Source organism: Vigna umbellata, chromosome 4 (assembly GCF_029865625.1).
Source record: "Vigna umbellata cultivar VRB3 chromosome 4, Vumbellata_1.0, whole genome shotgun sequence".
NCBI classification, from domain to species: Eukaryota; Viridiplantae; Streptophyta; class Magnoliopsida; order Fabales; family Fabaceae; genus Vigna; species Vigna umbellata.
In genome coordinates, this window is record NC_142168.1 from 59,330,184 (window position 1) to 59,351,565 (window position 21,382).

At 31.6% G+C, this 21,382-nt stretch overlaps 1 protein-coding gene and 1 long non-coding RNA gene across 2 annotated transcripts; both read right to left on the bottom strand.

The window, feature by feature from the left end:
* Positions 1 to 1,340: 1,340 nt before the first annotated feature.
* Positions 1,341 to 2,027, bottom strand: LOC124839774 (uncharacterized). The gene has a single exon (XM_088113032.1). The coding sequence runs from the start codon at positions 2,025 to 2,027 to the stop codon at positions 1,341 to 1,343; it is 687 nt and encodes a 228-aa protein (XP_087969158.1).
* Positions 2,028 to 3,495: 1,468 nt separating this feature from the next.
* On the bottom strand, positions 3,496 to 4,383 carry LOC148200724 (uncharacterized). Its single transcript, XR_015785667.1, has 2 exons — positions 4,229 to 4,383; positions 3,496 to 4,095 (listed from the first exon to the last, which is right to left on the bottom strand). It is a non-coding gene; the product is annotated as an uncharacterized LOC148200724 (long non-coding RNA).
* Between the last annotated feature and the right edge of the window lie 16,999 nt (positions 4,384 to 21,382).

A 21,382-nucleotide genomic window follows, 5' to 3' on the forward strand; every position in this document is an offset into this window, starting at 1 on the left:
TATAATAGTTATATTTAAAAAAATTAAAATAACTTTTTTTATTTTATTTATTATTACTTTTAATTATTTTAATATTAATTTTTTAATATAACTATTATAATAATACAAATTGTATTTTAATAATTATTAAAATATGAAAATATATTAAATAATGTTAGATTTTTAATTAAATAATTATTAAATTATAAATAAAAAACAAAATTTTAAACATTTTAGTTATTGAAATATAACTATTAGTTTTAATTCTTTTAATATAACTAGTATAATAATAGAAATTATAATTTAATAATTATCGAAATATCAAAATGTATTAAATAATACTAAATTTTTAAATTAAATTAAATAGTTATTAAATTATAAATAAAAAATAAAGTTTAAAAAATTTTAGTTAAAGAGGTGGAGAGTTAAAAAGATACAAAAATTACTTTAATAAGAAAAAAAAATTACTAAGGTTTAAAGAATTTTTTTTGAAAAAGTTAGAGACGTAAGATGAGATATTAAACACCCATATATCCTTATCTATTTGAGAAAAAAAAAGAAAAAAAGACATTAAAGGCAAGTAGTCCACACGTGTACTAGCCTTTGAGGGTTAGTCTCTCCACTACCACATTTGCTCCATGTACCTTCTTAATTATTTTTATTTTTAAAATTGACCTTATTTAAATATTTATTTTTTGTTTTTACCTATTTTAATCTAAAACCCTACTCTAATCTGACTTCCTTTCACTTTTCACTGTAGCCTCACACCACAAAAACTTTCCTTTTTCCTCTCTTTCTATTTTTCCTTTTTTAGACTCTGTTCGTTTGAGCTGATTTTTCTGTTCACATGGATAAGAGAGGACGTTGTTCGGTTGTGCCGATTTGCGAAGATTTGCTCGGATGGAAAAACAGAGATTTGCGAGAATACACTGTGCATACAATCTCGCCTCAGATGCACGGATTTGCGAAGATACAATGACTCATATGCCCTCACAGAATTACGCACTGTTAACAAGGTTATTCCATTTTCATTTTCACTAACCGCATAAAAGCATATGAAGAGGCAGAGAATGTTGAATGGAGGAGGAAGAACGTTGTTGAGGACGATGAGGAAGAACGTTGTTCATGATGATGACCGAGTGGATGAAGCTGCCAAGCGTGGAAGCAGTGGTTGAAGAAGTTGAGTTGGTGACGGCTGTGTATTCGGAAAGAAGAAGAGACGATCCGGGAGGTCCTTTCCGCAGGAGAAGCAGTGCGCGTTGTCGGAGTATAGAGTTGCAAGAAGTGTGAGGCGTAATCGGTTACAGGGAGGCGTAACCGGTTACAACTTTATGAACAGCAAGCCGAAATGACGTATTCGGTTACAGGTTGATGTAACCGGTTACGCCTTGATCCAGACGCTTATTCAGTTGCACCGTGGCTTGTCCGGTTGCATGGAAGTTGTTGGTGCTGGAACTTGCAGCACCCATTTGAGCAGCTTTTTGGAGCAGTGCAGCTGCTGACATGTGAGACAAGTTGGTGGTGTTTTGGAGAGTGGTGCTGAAAAGCGAAGGGGCAGTGGCGGAGCTTGTTTGGTGATCGGTGCCGATTATGGTGCCTTCTGTGAAGAAATTTGAGGCTTTTGTGGGGTTGAAGTGGTGTTCCTCGGAGTAGTTGGGGGTGTGGTGGCCTCGGTTGGATAGAAAAGGAAGGTTGAAGAGGTTGGAGGCAGAAGGGGTGTTGGTGTTGTTGAGGTCAGATAGTTGTATCATTCCTTGAAAAGGCTTGTTTGAGATTAAAACTTGTTGGTGATCATGGTAGTTTCGGTTTTGGTTTTGGTTTTGGTTTTGGTTTTGGTTTGATTCTGGCATGAAGAATGGAGGGTTTTGAAGTTGCATGGTTTGGTGTGAGGAGGGTCTGAAGGGTGAGGCTATGTTTGGTGGGAGAATGTGGTCAAATGGACCAGTCCTTGGTGCACCACAGAAACGTAATAGGTCACTGGGTTGGGAGTTTTGGTCATGGATTGAAGGAATCTGAGCACCCAAATTCTGAGATAAGCCTAAGGACATGTTGTTACTGTTTCCAAATAGCTGGTTGCACACTGCTCAAATTGGGTGGCTCTCTTGCACTTTCTTGTGCCAAAGCATCACAAAAGGCTTTGTGAGTGATGAAACTGTCACGTCTGCAATCAATGTATATCTCAAACAATTAATCATTTGTGATTTCGCTTATATATCTTGTAAATAAACTAAATAATAATGCATGTATTATATCTCAAATCAAATAATAAACAAAATGAGACTTGCTGTATATGATATCCAAAATAAATCTAAAACTTTTGGTACTATATATTATTATTTGAAGTAGCACTTGGAAAATTGGTATATGTATATATACGTATATATGTATATTCTGAAAGGAAAATAATAAAGTGGGTTTCCGACGTTCATAGAAAACATCGAAAAATTATATTAAAATGTATATTGAATAAAACAAATTTTATAGAAAGATGAATTGACTAGAGAATGCAGAAACGGATGACCTTATGCATTGTAAAAGTATTATTTTATACATTGTCGGTGTATTCATGTAAGAAACTGTTTAAAAATACATTCATTTTACTACAATATATTTTTTATAATTTTTAAATATTAATTTTAATAATTTTTCATAATTTTTTTCTCTTTATAAACATTTTTACAATTAAATATAACATTACAAAATAACATTTTATAATACTTTTATAAGTAGGGACAATTTGGTAATCTTTATTTTCTACCAATTAAACAAATTTTTAAAATCTATCACATCAATCAAATCCTACAGTAATTCTCACAAACTTTACTTCCAAATCCACTCAAAAAAACAACAAAAAAATTGTCCTCAAATCTACTCAAATCCATTCAAATCATCTCCCCCAAATCATCTCCCCCAAATTCTTCCAAAAGAACACACCCTTACTGTCGCAGCTCCACACCCCTACGTTCTCACAGAAACTTTAGTTTTTCCTTTCACTTTCTTCTTCCTCTCCTCTTATTACTTTTTTTATTTGTGATTTTATTTCCTCCTCCATTTTTTATGCTTCCATTGTCATAAGTTGGCTTCAGAGGTGGTTGATTGCCGAAAAAGAGTGTGGTTCGTGGTTGATTTCATCCCAAGTATTTGTTCGTTGTTCTTTAAAAATTGAACACTGTTTATAAAAACACAGCCCTTTCATTTACCACTAGGCCCATTTTACTTTGTTAAAACAATACAAATATTACTATATAGCACTTTCTTCACAAATTTTGAAAATTACATAATAATACTAAATTTAAGTAATTTCCTATTATCAGAATTTTATCACCCTACACACCACCATGTATTATTATTATTATTATTATAAATAAAATAATAAAAATTAAGAAATATTTTATTTATTATGTGTCTTACATGTGCAAGTGATCTCACTCCATATAATGACACACATATAGGGCGGTTTATGAACAGTCATCAAAATAAAGAAAATAAAAATCCAAACTTTTTCAACTAACCATCTGATAAAAAAAAGTAACCCTTTTGATGTTTAAAGGGAATAAGGGATACCCATTTAGTTATTAACAATTATGAATTGATGGATCAGGATCACTGGTAACCGGTAAGGATTCACACCACCTTTATCCATACCAGGCTCTTCTTCCGTCTAACTTTCACATCTTTACTCATGTAGGACTTAGTATGCAATTTACATTCAAACTTACATTTCCATATAAGACTTAATATGGAACTTACATTCATTCTTATATTTTCAAGATGAATGAAAAGAAGTAAAAAGGTATATAAGAAAACCTTCAACGGTGAGGTCGAATGCGGTGGCACGAGGTTGAAGAGTCGAGGAATAATGGTGGTGGCCACCGTGAGAACTGGGCCGCTACGAATTGGAGAAAAGGATATGTCCTCATCCTTCGAATCCAACAAGTCAAACAAACGAATCACCAATTTCAGAATCCAAAGAACTGGAAACTTCTTCATCTTCTTCGTCTTCAATTTCATCTTGTTGATGTTGTTGTTCTGTGTGATTATTGAGCTCGTTTTCGACATCGCTTTTCCATTAGTGAGTGTGTGACGTTGTCAATCAAGCAAACGACTTCCTCTGTGCTGGGGGCGGCCATTTGAGGTTTGGAAGAAGAATAAGCTAGGTTACACTCTTTCAATGATTCAATATTTCTTTGGAACCCAATATGTTAAAAATTGGAGAGAAAACACAGTATAAAGAAGATGAATTATTTACCAGCCATTGAGGTGCTTGTGGAGGTTAATGGTGTCCTCTCTGGTAACCACCTCCTCTTCCTTCCCTTCGCCTTCTCCACCATTCTCAATCAAACGTTCCAATTTGAAATTCCGGAGAAAGCGAGTAGAGATACCTTTGGGTTTGGGAAGGGTTTTTCGGCAGCGTCCAACACTCAACAGAAAGCGAGTAGAGTGGATTTTATAAATATAAATATAATTAATTAATTAATTATATTGTGGATTTTATAACTTAAATATTTTTTAATCAATTATTTAAAATTTAAATCAATTTAAAATTTTTGGGACGCTTTTAAAATTTGAACATTTGAATATGGTCAAACACTGAAATGAAATAGAAAACAACAAAAATAAAGGAGAGGCGAGGAAAATGTAAAATTGTTCGAATTAAATAAAAGATGAAAATAAAAATAATTATCATTTTAATAAGTGAAAAGAGATCCTTTGTATTTTATATTTTAAGAAAATAATAGTTACATAAAAAATAAAAACTACACAAAAATTATTAATTATTTATGTTGTTAAAAAATGTGAATGATTTATAATATGATGTGTCACTAAAATAAGTGTATAGCTATTTTTAGAAATATATACTAAACTAGAAATCTTTTGTGTTAGTATATATTTTTTAGTTAGAGAAGGGATTTATTTATTGGGTTAAATATGTTTTTAGTCCCTAAATTATTGGCCGTTTCTGGTTTTCGTTCCTCTTTTAAAGTAAGGTAAACTAAACACGATTTAAAAATTTGGTCCTCATTTAGCAACAAATGAGGACTAAAACCAAAATTCCGAGGACTAAAACGAACGTTTCGAAAAGAATGAGGACCAAATTGTACCTTACTTTGAAAGAGGGACGAAAACCAGAAACGACCAATAGTTTAGGGACTAAAAACATATTTAACCCTTATTTATTTAAAGAGTAAGTAAAATAATTAATTTTGTAATCTATATCTTTTTATTTAATTTTAAATTAACAACTTGACAATAATGAAGTTTATTCACATTTTAAATCATGAAAAAAAGTAACGTTTAGGACAAAGGTGTGTGTTAAAAATAACTATGAAAAATCATTTCACTAGTGCAGAAAGGGCTTTAAACGTATGTTATTTTGGCCTTTTAAAATCGGATATGTATCTGACGTCTTTGCGGGTGACGTTAATTAGACGTCGGGCAGTGTATACCCGACGTCTATATAGACGTCGGACTAGATATATCCAACGTTTATATAAACGCCTATAGAGATGTCGGATGTAGGCACATCCGACGTCTATATAGACATCGGACTGCATACATCCAACGTCTATAGAGATGTCGGATGTAGACATATCCGACGTCTATAGGTCCTGAAACGTTTTGTTCACTGTAACTCATTGGACATCGGTTTGTGCATTGACAGACGTCAAAGACGTCGGGCAGTGCATTAACCGACGTCTACTGGGTGTTTTTTTTTAAATTAATTTATTATTACAATAAAACCACACCTAAAAACCAGAAAATTATCCTAGAACAATATACTATAATATATATATATATATATATATATATATATATATATATATATATATATATATATATATATATTTGTGTGTGTGTGTTTCATATAAAGAAAGTTCTACTTAATGTAAAAAACAATCCAATACCAAAACTATCAAAATATAAACTTAAACTAAACAAATGTTCAACAAAAAATATAAGTGATCCTAGCTCCATCTTTGCAGAAGATAAGCTGTCCACTCCTGCCTTATCTGCCTAATTGTGTCCTCTGATATAGGAGATGTACTCTTGAAGCGCTACAAAATGAAGAAAGATTCATTATGGTTTCATATATGTTTAAAGATGAATTTGATTTTTAATGTATTCAAGGTATGCATCATTACCTCATTCCAGTCATCTGTAATGACAGCTCGAATGATGGTCTTGATCCAACACATGACACAGAAGCCACATTCCCATGAATCTAGTTGATGGTTACACTGAAATGACAAACTAAATAGTCAATAATTTAGATAATTCAATAACATAGAAAATGAATTAGAAGTATAAATGACTTACAACCTTTGGATACAAAATTTGAACTAGTTGACCTCGAGATTTACCAATAACTCTATTTATATTGAAAACACAAAGTAAAATTAATATAACTATATTTATCATAAAAGTTTAAGGTGAACATCAAATTCAAAGTCATTTTTTGAGAAACACTTACCCTTGAAGCATGGTTCTCAAGTCAGTTTTCATCTTTCTGTGCAGCGAACAAAACCATATAATTTTACATTGTTTAGGAATGATGACCATCAGCTGCCAGTGCGACCTATCACAAATCACAAATAATTAGTTAATTAATTAAGTAAACTTTAATGAACTTTTACATATAACAACACCTACCCATCAATGTATGGCACAAGGTATACGTCTCTTTTTGACTCATCCATCCATGTTTGCAAATAATGTTGTTTGCTTTCAAGTGTGTTACCAGAAGGTTGAATGGTCTGAGGTTCAACAAATTCGTACATGGAAGACCGACCTTGGTTTACAACGATTGTGTCCATGTACCTAAAACAACAAAGTTAAGTTGTTAGAAACTAGGAATCTAAATAAAACTAATATGGAAGACAAAATTAACTATCTTACATGCACCATAGTTGAATGATGGAAATATTCAATATCTTGTCTCCCCCAATTACCTCCAATGCATCAGTCAATGTGATATATACTGGCACATGGGAGGGGAGACCAAATACTCTCAAATCTCAATATAGTTTTAATGGTGCTCTCTTCAACCTAGGTAATCTTGTCATTAGCTTTGATAGAGGATCATCCTCCGCTTCAGCCATGTCATCATCTTCATGTATGACTGTATCATGAATCGACTGCTTCTAAGGACGTGTGAACCGAAGATAAGAATTTCAAAGTTATCAACAAATATTTTTAAATTTAACATTGAAATACTAATAACAAAGACATTATACCTGTGGAGTAGTAATGTGTGACATAATCAATGCTCTAGGTCAGGCTATAAATGATCCTATGGCCTCCCCCACAAAGTGAATTTCTGGAGTGGGTACAGGCACCTGAGCCTGGGGATCCCGAACCTCGCCAATCGTCACACGCACATGGTGGGGTAATATGGGAACACCATGAATAGTCTGCCCTCCCTCAAGCACTCGCCCGACAGCCACAATGCGTGGGGAATCCCCATCAACCAACAACTCATATTGACCGCTATACTGACTAGCTTCTACAGCAGAGCATGATCCTCCAGTGCTGACACGAGGTGGTGTGGGAGCTTCAGCTGGCACCACGGTGCCCTGCGTCATGGAATACAACTTCTCTTCAAGCGCTCTTTGTATTTCTTTTTGTTCTTGTAGCTGCTCCATGAATCGTTGCTCCATTGATCTTATGCTTTGGTTGAGTCTTTCCTCCCACTGAAGATCCATCTACCTCAGTGTCTCCTGACTCATTGATTAACTGTTTTTCTGTGTAGGGCCAAAGTAGTCACGAAGACCAATCGCCCCAGGAACTCCATGTACATGTCCTGGGTGCTCGGGCTTTCTAATGGCCATTGTTAGAATGTCGTCCCTACCTTGGACAACAAATGTTCTTTAAGTCTGCTGCTCATCCAACTCATCTTGCACATAAAAAAAAAACTAAGTTACTTAGAAGAACATGCTATGATAAATACACAATCAAACAATGTTTAGAATTTGAACTTACAATTCTTTGTGAGATCAAGGCAGCTGAGGAAGATGTCATGTTCCCATCAGATTTGGTCCGAGCAGCCTTCCACAGCTCGTACCTAGCAGGTGCAGGTGCTAGGTCCGGGGACTCAAGCCCCAAGGCATCCGCTCGAGACTTTCTAATTTTCTTTTCCAGTTTTGCATAACCACCTCGTGATAACAAGTGTGGTCCATCGTTTAGCCTTTGCCTTTCTTGGGTGGCTAACCTTTTACCCTGTGAAACCATGTATATTCATAAGTGTAAAATCATAAGAACTCAAGGAAAGACTTTATAGATGTTAAGAAACACACCTTCCATTCCCCAGACTCTCTAGATGCACGAAACTGTATATACCCCTCCTCTGTGAAGGTATAATGCTGACATGGATTTTCATGTTGTCTGTCTCCAAAGACATATAGTCATGTCAGCCTTGTCTTGAAATCCCTTTATCTTATCGCTATATGCGATAACACTTTCTTTCTAATTTGTATTGTGTTTGGAATATCATAATATTGTTGTTTAAAACAAAAAACATGTTAGTGACATAATAAGATAAAAGAAATAAGTATATCAAAATTCTTTAAGTAAACATACTTGAATATCTTGCCATAAGAGGTTCTTGTCGACCTCTGCGACGTCATCCCAAGATGAATGAAGAATAGAGACATGACTTTTTGCTAACTTACCCAGATAACTCCTAAACCTAACAGCATTTGGCCCTGATGCCTGACCTGATCTAGGGTCAATGTCAACATGTCTCCTCTGCCCATCAACGTGTCCGGAAGTCACATCTGGCAATCGTGTGACGCCTCGACCACGTCTGATCTGTCCTGATCCTGAGTCTAAGGCCGACATACCTGAAAAATATATACAAGGTTAGTAATAATTCAAATATAATGAAACTACATATAAAGTCAACACAAAAAATATCACAACCTATTAAGATATTGTTTTCTTCAATGGGTCTTGATACATATAATGTCATCGGCAACATCATCAACTGAGTCTTCAATGGGTCTTGATGCAACAAATGTTGTCTCAAGTATATCAAGAGAATCTTCATCATCCTATCCTTGCATGTTTTTTCCTTCTAAAACCACTTACCATTTTTTATTCGCTGGATCATTTACGTAGAATATTTGTCTTGCTTGACTAGCCATGATAAATGGTTCATCAGTATAGTTCATCTTGTTCAAGTCTACCAATGTGAAACCAAAGTCATCTGTCATGACACCAGAATTTATATCAACCCATTTACACTTGAAAACTGTGACTCTAAAACTGACATAATCAACTTCCCATATTTCTTGTATTATTCCAAAATAACTCATGGATGTTGTGATTGGATTTTTGTCTTTAGAACTAGCAAAGTGCACAGCTTCAGCTTGTAGTGTAACACCACTATTTTGAACTCTACTTTTGTCATCTTCTACCTTTGTCTGAAAAGAAATATTGTTTATATAGTACCCACCATATGTAATGACATCTGTGTTCGGCCCACGAGATAATCTCAACAAACTTTTAGAAACATGTGGAGTCGCATAAATCTTTTTCTTAAACCATTGTAAGAAGGTTTTGACATGTTCATTAAGATGCCATTTTTCACTCATTCTTGGGTGTGATGCCTTTATTTCATTAACGTGTTCAGAAATGTAAGGAATCACATCAACAGTGTTGTTTAAGATGTACAAATGAGCTTGGTCAAATTCTTTTCTACTAACACTTTGAATTCTCACACCTCGAACACCCTTACCTTCACATTTTCCTTCATGTCTGCTCTTGGGAAGACCCACTGGTTCACAAGATGGCATATAACTTGAACAAAATTCAATGGCTTCTTCTGCAACGTATCGCTTTATGATATAAGCTTCTGATCGATATTGATTCTTGACATATCCCTTTAAGATCTTCATGTATCTTTCAACTGGGTACATCCACCTTAAGAAGACCGGCCCACACATTCGAATTTCTCTGACTAGATGAACAATCAAATGAACCATGATATCAAAAAAAGAAGGTAGAAAATACATCTCCAATTCACATAGTAGTCTTATTCCTTCATTTTTCAATTGATCTAAACCTCGAGGTTCAACACTTTCTTGCAAATGGCATTAAAGAACAAACTCAGATGTGTCAGAATACCCCTAACAAAAGGAGGTAATATGCCTCGAATAACAACTGGTAATAATTGTTGCATCAATACATGACAATCGTGAGACTTTAAACCAACTAACTTTAACTCTTGCATAGAAACAAGGTTAATAATATTTGAAGAATAACCTTGTGGAACCTTCACACTTCTTAAACAGTTACAAAAACTTTGTTTTTTTTTTAGAAAGAGTGTGACAGGCTGGGGGCAGATAGGTGTGTCTTCCTATTATTTGTGGATGTAACTCAGATCGGATTCCCATGTTAGCCAAATCTTGTCGTGCTTTTATTCCGTCTTTGCTCTTCCCTTTCACGTTTAATAAAGTTCCGATGATTCTGTCACAAACATTTTTCTCAACGTGTATCACATCAATACAATGTCTAACATCAAGTTTACACCAGTATGGAAGATTAAAAATATTGATCGTTTCTTCCAAATATTTTTTGCAAAGGTACTTTTATGATGTTTTCCAAACACAATGTCAATGTTTTTGACTTCGTTGTACACCTCTTCACCATTCCGAGGTCTGGACACAACCTCATCCTCAACACTTTCATTAATTACTTTTTTCAATCTACGATAAGCGTGATTATGAGGAAGGAATTTCCGATGTCTTGTATATATCGTTTTCTGACCATGCCTCAATTGAAGGTAACTAGTGTTTTCTTCACATATGGGACATGCAAAATGATCTTTAACACTATAATAGCTCAAGTTTCCATACGCTGGGAAATCATTTATAGTGCAAAACAACATTGCACACGAACGAAATTGTTCCTCAACATGTGAATCAAACACTTCCACCCATTCTTCCCACAACAATTTCAAATCATCAATTAAAGGTTTTAAGTAAGCATCAATGTCATTTACAGGTTGTCTAGGACCCGATATCATCATGGACAACATCACATATTTTTTCTTCATGCACAACGAAGGAGAAAGATTGTATATCATCAACATAACTAGCCATGAACTGTGTTTGCTACTTAAGTTCCCATAAGGATTCATACCATCAGTTGCAAGTGCAAGTCTTAAGTTTCTTGGATCTGTACCAAATTCTGGAAATTTTTCATCAATCTTATTCCATTGTGGTGAATCAGCTGGGTGTCGAAGAAGATTATCGCACTTTCTTCCGACAAAGTGTCATTTAAGGTTCTTTGCATCTTCTTTAACAGAGAACATACGTTTGAACCTAGGTATTATAGGCAAATACCACATCACCTTAGCAGGTGCATCATCATTACATCATCAGTAGTGTTTCTGTCAGATTTTTTTTTAAAACGGGATAAACCAGATGTTGGACAATACTTTAGCGAAGCAAACTCCTTTATGTACAAAACACAATCATTAGGACAAACATGTATCTTTTTATATTCAAAACCCATTGGACATAAAAAAAATTTTGCCTCGTAATTACGAATAGGTAGAGTATTATTTTCTGGAAGCATCTCCTTCAACAACTCCAACAACTCTATGAAACTTTTATCGGTCCATCCATTCCTTGCTTTTAAACTAAACAATTGCAAAGTTGCCGACAGACGTGTAAAGTTCGAGCATCTTGGGAACAACGGTTGCTCTGAATCATTTATAAGAGAATCATACAAATTAGCTCTTCCAAAAATATCTTCACTGACATCATGTATCATGTCCTCTAAATGATCACTCATCTATTCTTCCACATAATTTGTTCCTCGTGACGTGGTAGGTTGGTCCAGTACTTCTCCATGCCAAGTCCAAACGGTATAAGTTCTCATTTTGCCGAACATGAATAGATGGTCACGCACATTGCCTAAGTCTTGTCGTATTTGATTAAGACAACGAACACAAGGACAAAAATGTCTCGTTCATAGACTTAGCATTTTGTTCAACATATTGCAAGAACTCTGAAACATCCCTCTCATATTCTTCACTGATGTGACGTTCATTCATCCAGTTTCGATCCATACTATGTTCCTAAAATCATTCATCAGTTTCAGTTTTTTAACTCTCACAAGGTTAGACCTTACCCATTCAGAAAAATTATTTTTCATAAATTTGATAAGATTTCGGCAGCATTTCGCATTGGTCTCCGAAATACACGAAATGAGAGTAGTCAAGGATGACCATAATCAAATATGCATCCGGAGATCAACACAAATACTGAACTGAAATTTTATCAATCTTATCCATAAACTCCAACGTACATGTTATAGCAAATTATGAAAAATAATTTTTCCAAACTATTTAATCGGACAATTCAAAATTTAATACAAACGATTAATTTTAATCGTTTGTGTTAAATTTCAAATGGGAACTAAGTTTCACTCAATGATTTGATACTTATAATCTAACATGCCAATTATAATAACACAACTATCACATGCATATTCAAACCAATAACACATGCATACCTAAAAGTCAAAAACATGCATACGCAAAAGCCAATAACATGCATACACAAAAGCCAATAACATGCATACAAAAAAGTTATCAACAAAGAAGCAAACCTTTTTAGAAGATTAAAAAGCAATGCAGGGAAATGGAGTAATGCAGGCCCAAGCACAAGCCAAAAACTGCACCAAAACGTAAAGAAAATGAATTTTAATCGGTTCAAATGGAAGATATTTCATCAAAGAGTAATTTAATCGGAGTAAAAGTAAATATAAACGGTGCAAAAGAGAAGAAATGCACCTGGAAATGCAATGTCTCAGAGAGAAAACGCGGGGAAGACGATGAATAGTGAGCGTAACTCCTCGCGGGTTCGCGTTTGCAGTATAAATGGCTCTAAACATCGGGTGCTGGGGGGGTCCGCCGTCTATAATAGTATAGACGTCGGGGCCCTAACTAATATGATGTCTTTCTGATTTAAAAATTCATATTCGCGGGGATTATAGGCGTCGAATTAGAAGGGCTCCGACGTCTATAATATTATAGACGTCGGGCCCCTCCTAACGGACGTCTATATGGCTGAAAAAATAACTTCTCACCTACCCTGTCAGCCATATAAACGTCCGTTAGGAGGGGCCCCGGCGTCTATAATATTATAGACGTCAGGGGCCCTCTTAACGGACGTCTATATGCCCACTTATTTACGAAAATGCCACCAGTCAATAATTTACATTGGTTGTTTGGTGGATCGACATCTACGGGGTGACGTTAAAGGCTAATTTTGCACTAGTGTTCCTAGTCTTTCCTTTGACATATTTAACAGTTTAAAAAAAATTAAAGATAGAAGAATAGGAGGGTGCCATGAAAAAACTCCTTATACCTTTATAAAACGTATTATTTTTCATTCTCATCTTACTGTTCTTTCAATATATTTTGGTATTATTCTTTAACAAATAATTCAATTTACTACCGTATAAAGTTTCAAATTTATAATAAACCATTTATACATAAGTTGTGTTGTAATTTATGATATAAATTGTGTTGAAGAATAAATGCTGGAAATATTGACACTAAAATACATCCAGAACATTCTTCTTCATGCACCCAGACTCAGCAAGCTTGGAATCTCAACTAGTAGAAGTTATCCTCTGGACTACTTCTCTCTTTTTCAAATCATACAAAATTAAGTTGATAGAACACAAGGAACCTATGTATGCATAAAGGTTTCAAAAAAGGCATGGCCTAAGTCGGAAGAACTTCAATATCTATGTTCACCAAAAAGGTCCAAGAATCTCTGTTTCCAAAATCTTTCATTTGTCATACTACAAAGTGTTTGTAACAAAATCTTTATAAACCAGACTAAGATAATCATCTAAAACCATAATTTCTGGAAACCATATATCTGGATCCCTACCTTCAAGATTATGAGACAACAAAAAGTTTGTGAATTTTTCAGTTTGAAGGTCAAAGAAAACCACGACAAAACCATCGAACGTATATTGAGACCTATCAAATTTATTTGTTGTTGTTAACCAAATAATATTGTTGTTAAAATATATTCCATAATCAGGCGTGGCAGAAATATTACCAGAAAATTTTTCAATGCTTCTCCAACCATTGTTGCTACATGTTAGAATATTTATCATCATTATATTGTGTCTAAAGTATCCTATTTATCATGATTATATTGTGTTTAGGGTTATTCTATTTATCATGATTATATTGTGTTTAGAGTTATTCTATTTATCATGATTATATTGTGTTTAGGATTATTCTATTTATCATGATTATATTGTGTCTAGAATTACTCTATTTATCATATATTTTGTATTAAAATTTCTTATATATATAATGAGAGTGAGAATGATCTTTTAAGCCCTCAAAATTTATTTTACAGTTTCAATCTCAAGTCTACCTATAGAATAAATCTTGATTTCATTGTAAGATTTCACAACACTATTAGATTTAGAGTCAAGATAAGAAATTATGATCACTATCTTGTATATATTACTGTTGTCGTCGTCATATCCCAATCCAAAGGAAATATTTTCTTCTTCAATATCTCGAAAAGTAAATCAGACCAATCCATTGCAAGAATTTAAACCTTGATATTGATCCCAAAAACCTTTCTGAAACCTCGTGAAAATCATGGTCGCGGTTGTTTGGCAACAAACACAACAAAGAATAAGGACTTACCACGTGGTTATCATCTTTCAATTTGAAGATTATTAGAAAATTTGAATGTTGGCTTGCTTTGTGGAGATGGAGTTTGACAAAAGTCTGATATCAAACACTGAAACCCTTTGTTCACACAAGTGAATCGCAAGAGAGATTTTATAGGAAACAAGGAAAGAATTTCACGAATTAAATTGTTACTTGCTTTGCGGGTAATTAGTTGGATACCAAAAGAAGTGTAAATTAGAGATCAAAATATGTTTTTTCTTTTAAATTATCTGTTATAATGATATAAAATGTCACTTTTAAAAGAAAAAAAAAATGCAATCTTGCATCTAGTTTTTAAATATGATATCTACAGTGTAATTACACATAATCCTAAAAGGAACACAAAAGAGTCTATAAAACAGAAGTGAAAATATAAGATCATACACCATGCTCACAATTTGAAAAAAAAAAAAAATCTTTAATGGATAACAAAATCTCCCCCTTAATGTTTCCAGTGGATAATCAAGAATGACACACGTTAACATTCACGACACTGATAAATCCTACCATCGGTTAATTAATTCGCATGATATGAACAATCATAAAAAGAAAAAGAAAAAAAAAATCCAAACTTCTTCAACGAACAAACGAATAAAAAAACTTTCTCATCTGTACTCACGTAGGACTTAATATGCAACTTACATTCACGCTTATATTTCCATGCAGGACTTAATATGGGATCATTCTTATATTTCCAACAATGAATGAAAGGAAGTAAAAAGGTATGTAAGAAAACGTCCAAGGGTGAGGCTCGAATGGGGTGGGAGAACTTTTGGTTACGATTGGTACGAGGTTGAAGAGTTGATGAATAGTGGTGGTGGCCACATTAATTTTTAATTAATTAGACACCAATAATTATTCATAAAATAAAATGATACTAACATTTTTAGTTAATTAGACAACAATAATTAAGCAAAAACAAACAAATAATTTTGGATATTCATCAAATCAACAAAATCTAACGCGTAATAAATAAAATTAAAAACGTAATAAAACATCATGATTTCAAAAATAACTTTTTAAACATATACAATTGTGTGGGTGGGGTTTTAGTTCCAAACACTGATTTTTCAGTCTGTGGTGCTAAAACAAAAGAAAAAGAAGGAATTATTCTGATCTATGGAGAACAAGTTGTTGTCAGAGTCGAACGTTAGATATATTGTATAAGACCGTACAATAGTAATAGGAATTGTTGTAAAACGTAGATAGAAATGATCTATGATTTTTGCTCCTACATTGTGTTGAGGATTCTTTGTGCTGTAGTGGAATCCAAGCCTCAAGTTTATTGTGCAATCTTAGAATAAAATAGAGGAATGACGTTAACGAGGAAATAACCGCAGATATTACATCAAGTCTCTTCTTAAATAAAAATATAGGAATCACATCTAATAAAAAATAAAAATATAAGAAACCTAAGTTAGAAAAAAAAAACAAGGAAAACACGTAATTCAATAAAATTCTTCTTCTAAAACCAGACTAAAGATCAAATAGAGTTTGATTAGACTGAAAGTTAAGTCAAATTGAAAAGAAACAAACTAAATCAAATCGAGTGAGTCGAAACTCAAAAAAATCACTTGATATTCATCATTTCGTTGTTTTTAAAATTTTCGATCTTTCTGTTGTTGTAATAATAATTAAATTTGGGTCTAATCACTTCATTATTCATTTTGAAATCAATTAAAAAAATAATGTATTAATTAGAAAAACTTTGCATATATAATTTATATACAACTTAGTGTATATAATTTGGCATAAATCCTATATAATTTTGTGCATATAATTTGGCTCTTTAAAATCAGAAATAAGTAATTCTTTTAGAAAAATTGTTTGTAAATTTTAAGCTATAAGTAAAAGGGAAGACCTATGTAATTACACGTAATATGAAAGAAATAACTTTTAGTAACGACTTGATTCACGAAATTCTTTGTTGTTGGCTTTCAGATAAATCTCTTCCACGATTCACTTTTGTGAGCACATGGTTTCAATGTTGGATATCCGATTTAACTTTTGTTAAACTCCTATATTCAGAGCGAGCAAACACTCTAGTGTTTTCTAATAATCTTTCAGCACCAAGATGATAGCTTCGTGTTAGGTCCTTATTCTGTATTGTGTTTGCTGCAAATAAACACTCCAATTTTTATAATGTTAAATTATGTTTAAATGTTCCTTACATGATTAAAAAGTTGATAAACTATATTAAAATGTATGTGATGTTAAAATCAATATTAGTTAAAAATAATCTTTTGTTCTTTATTTTAATCGATTAAACAACTTATTTAATGGATTAAAATGATCTCATGCACACTAGGAACTTAGCTCTTTGTTTTAATTAATTAAAGAAATAAAATAATAATATTGTGTCTTTGTTATATATACGTGGTTAATTCATTTTGCAGGCAAAAAAAATTCTAAGAGCTTCGTTTAGGAAACAAGAACATTTGTTGTGAAGTCTTGGAACAATTTTGGAGAAGAAAAACATCAATTGAGAAAATTTGAAGTTGCAAGCCTTCAAAAATGAGAGGAAAGATTTAAAGATTCTGAATTTTCTTTTCTTTGTAACATCAACATTGACGGTGTATCTGGTTTTATTTTTCCTGTAATTTATGTGCATTGTAGTTACCTTTGCTGTGTAGACAAGGTTCCTAGTGAATGTGTGTAGCATCACCCTTAGGAGTTAATTCTTGTTATGTTTAGAGATTTAGAGTACATAGGTGAATTTTGTATTTTTGTAATCTTGACACTTTTTCTTAGTAGATTTCCTTTCAACTCAGGTTTTTGGAAGAAGACTGAATATAAACTCTTGAAGAGTTGAACCAATATAAATTTTTATGTGATTTCTTTCATTGTTTTTGCTTAATTATCATTTAATTCTTTGAAAAGTTAAAAATTTCATTGAAAATAGTTTCATACACCAAAAATTTTTCAAAAAAGGTAAAAATAGTTTCAAACCAATTCACCCCCTCTTGGTTGAGATATATTACTTTCACAGATTTAACACGAATCATCATGTCTCGACCTTCGATTTAGGCTCGAGTCAATCTGTCTCGATCTTTGAATAAAATCGATTCGTCTCGACCTTTGGCTCTGGCTCAACCGTTACGACCTTCAACTAGGGTAAGTTCGTCTTGACCTTTAGTCCAGATCGACTCGAGTTGACCTTCAATCCAAACCGATCTAATTCGACCTTATATCTAGGTTGACTTATCTCAATCTTCGTCATGGATCGATCCATTTTAACCGTCGACTTAGATCAATCCGTCTTGACTTTACTCAACTAAAAATTTAGATTTAAAATTTCAATTAGATATTTTGATTGTCTATATTTGAAAATCTGGATTAAAAAATGAACATTCAAATGTAAATTGAAATCTATATTTAATAAAACAGATTTTAAATGGATTAAATTGAAACAAAAGTGGATTGAATAAAGAAAATTGGAAATTTTACCCATCCCAATAGTACTAAGGTACTACACTTTTTATAGATGAAATAATGCTTACATGATAATAACTTAAAAATTATTGTCTGAAATACGAATAAGTCACACGGTTTATCATGTTCAGTGTTATTCTCATTTACTTTTTTTTCTATACATATTCTTTATTTATCATGGTTTCTTTGTTTTTCCTTTGAATATCTCCTCCGCATCCTTCTCTTTATTTTACATTAATTTGAAAAATATTAAATTACATATCTCACAAGATATTTTGATGCAATCTATTTTAGTATTTTTCATAATACCAAACATATTTTGTGTACAACAAAGTTTGCCTTGTTTTTTTTTTTTTATAAGTGAAAGAAAGTGAGAAAGAAGTTGGAAATTACAATACGTCGTTGTCATGCATGCAACTTCTGAATTTTAAAATTTTTTAGAATATTTTGTAATGTCTAATTCCTTTCTGTTATTATCATATAATACAAGACGACAAACTCGAAAATGCTTAATATTTTCTCTTCACACCCTTTCCTTTACGGCTTTACCTATTCCGTACAACTTCTCTCTCTTTTATTTCTTTTCACATTTAATAATTATGTATTATTATTATTACTATTTAAAAAACATTTCCTGAAATATAAGAATAAATAATAATAATTATTATTATTATATCAGAAGAGTAGCTGTCTCAATTTTATTTTAAAGGTAATAAGAGTAATAAGTTTTTGGCAAAGAGAATTTAAGGTCATATTTAATACCTTACCTAGCAGAATCATCCAGGTGTAACAGATATTTTCCAGAATTTTAAATCAAAGTATCTTACTAATTAAATAACCAAAACATTTTACACCTAATAAGGGGTAATGTTTATGTAATGCAAATTTACTATGTTCGTGTAATTTTCACCAAAATTATCGAAAATTAACAAAATTTTAAAATATTATATGTATGAATAAATTTTGCTTACATAACATAATCTTATTGAAAAAAGAAATATGTCGTGCAAGGCTTTCAGCTAAAGTCCGATGTGATTTTGATATAAATTAATTTTCGTTATTTTTTTAATTTAAACTGAAATAATGTAAGGTTAACATGAGTTCAATTCAAAATTGAAAAACTAAAAAAAATGACAAATAAAACCATGTTTTATACATATGATATTTTTTTCATTTATACAAAGTTAAAATAATACGAATTTATTTTAAGAATTTAAAAGTCATGTTTGTATGATAAATTGTTTTTTCAATAAAATCATATCATACAAATACAACTTACTCATATTTATTAAATTTTAAAATTTTATCTATTTTAATTCTAGTATAAAATTTGATAAAGAGATGTTTAATATTTGCTTCAGCTTATATAGTCTTATGTTATATCAGTTTTTCACTTCTTTGATCGCTTGAATATTTCTATATGTTCAATCACTCTCTTCTTTAAATTGTAACGACGGGTATTGTTTCAATAAAAAAAGAATTCTTTATCTCCAACATCCATTATAAGAAAATCTCCAAATAGCAACTAGTTTTAGTGACAAAAAATTCTCAATTATTATAGTGACAAATTTAGATATCAATTTACAAAATTAAAAATTATTGATTACTAAAATAGTCATTATTTTAAAATAAAACTATAATTAATCTCTAAAATTAACTATTAATGTTTTAGCTATAAAGGAATTAGTTTATCGATCTTTAATATTAACTAGTGAACAATTTAGAAACTAATTCTTTTATAATCAAAACTTTAGAATTGAAGACCAATTTAAAAACTAATTATAATTTTTATTTATAATAGTGATTATTTTAATAACAATAATTTTTAATTTTGTAAATTAATATCTAAATTAGTCATTATAGTAATTAAGTTTTTTTCACTGAAATTGAGGAGATTTTATTGTAGTGACACTTATAGTATAATATAGTATGGTATATTTCCCTTTATTTCATACCTACTACGTGTTTGAGAAAATATTAAGCCATTATGGTTGTGGAATTCGGCACAGAAGCCTCTGCACATTCATCAATAACACTCTTTAAGCAATATAGTAACCATCAATATAGAAAAACAAAAGTAATTAATAATAGCAGCTACCAAGCATTATTTCCTATTTTATTTTGGTATATGAGACTTTAGAAACAATCTTATATCTAGCATAATGTACAATCACATATAAATATAGATTCATTTTCTGAAATAATTTTAATTTTTCATGAATCAAACATAATTTTAATTTTATTTTTTCTATGAAATTTTAACTGCCACTACTTATTGAATATAATTAAATAAGTTGTTAACTATAATTTCTTTATCACATGATGAACTTTTTTAATCGCAAATTTATTTTTAATACGTGTTTTACAATTTTGATTTCCCTTTTTTATTGCAGTCTCTTAATTTAAAAAAAGAATCACAATTTTAATTTAATATCTCAATTTTATTAATCAAATATATTTATTCAAAATGAAATATTATACGAGTATTGTATATGTAAATAAAGAAATAAAGATACCTTACAAATAAAATAATTTATTTATAAAACTGTCTTACAAATTACTTTTATTTGTAATACAAATAAAAAAATAAAGATACTCTTACAAATTAGGTAGAACTTTAAACAATTAAGTCAACGCTACTTCATAACCTGACATAATTTAATTACCATAAACTATATGAATGAAATCTCCAAAATCATACTGCCATGTGCTTTGACCCATCTTCCAACAAACTAAAAAATTAATCTTAAAAAATACAATTATAATTAATTAAAAATTAACAATTACTTATTATTTTAATAATTAAGAGATGTTATCAATTTCGCATTTGGAAGTTGAGAATTAAGAATTTCAGTCTTTTTATGTGCATTAATGCTAGTAATTACATCATGTTATCTCTCTCAAAAACCCACAAATTGAATTTTGTGAAGTTTAATGTAAAATTTCAAAAGTTACATAACAATCATAGCATTGAAAATTAGTACCATCATTTGATCATATGGCTTGACACACCTTTGAATTTGAGTTTTAAATGCAGCAGCTAAATCAAACGTTTATGTAATATTATAGATATAAAAAACATGCTTTGTTGTTTTGCTAAGTGACAAAACATCACAAATGTTTGTCTTATTATATTTGACATAAGAAAAGGTGACATGAATTTTATCAAAAATATTATTTGAGGATGATGAAGTCTACAATATTTCATGGAAAAAAAGAAAATTTTTCATTTGTTCTTTATACAAGTAG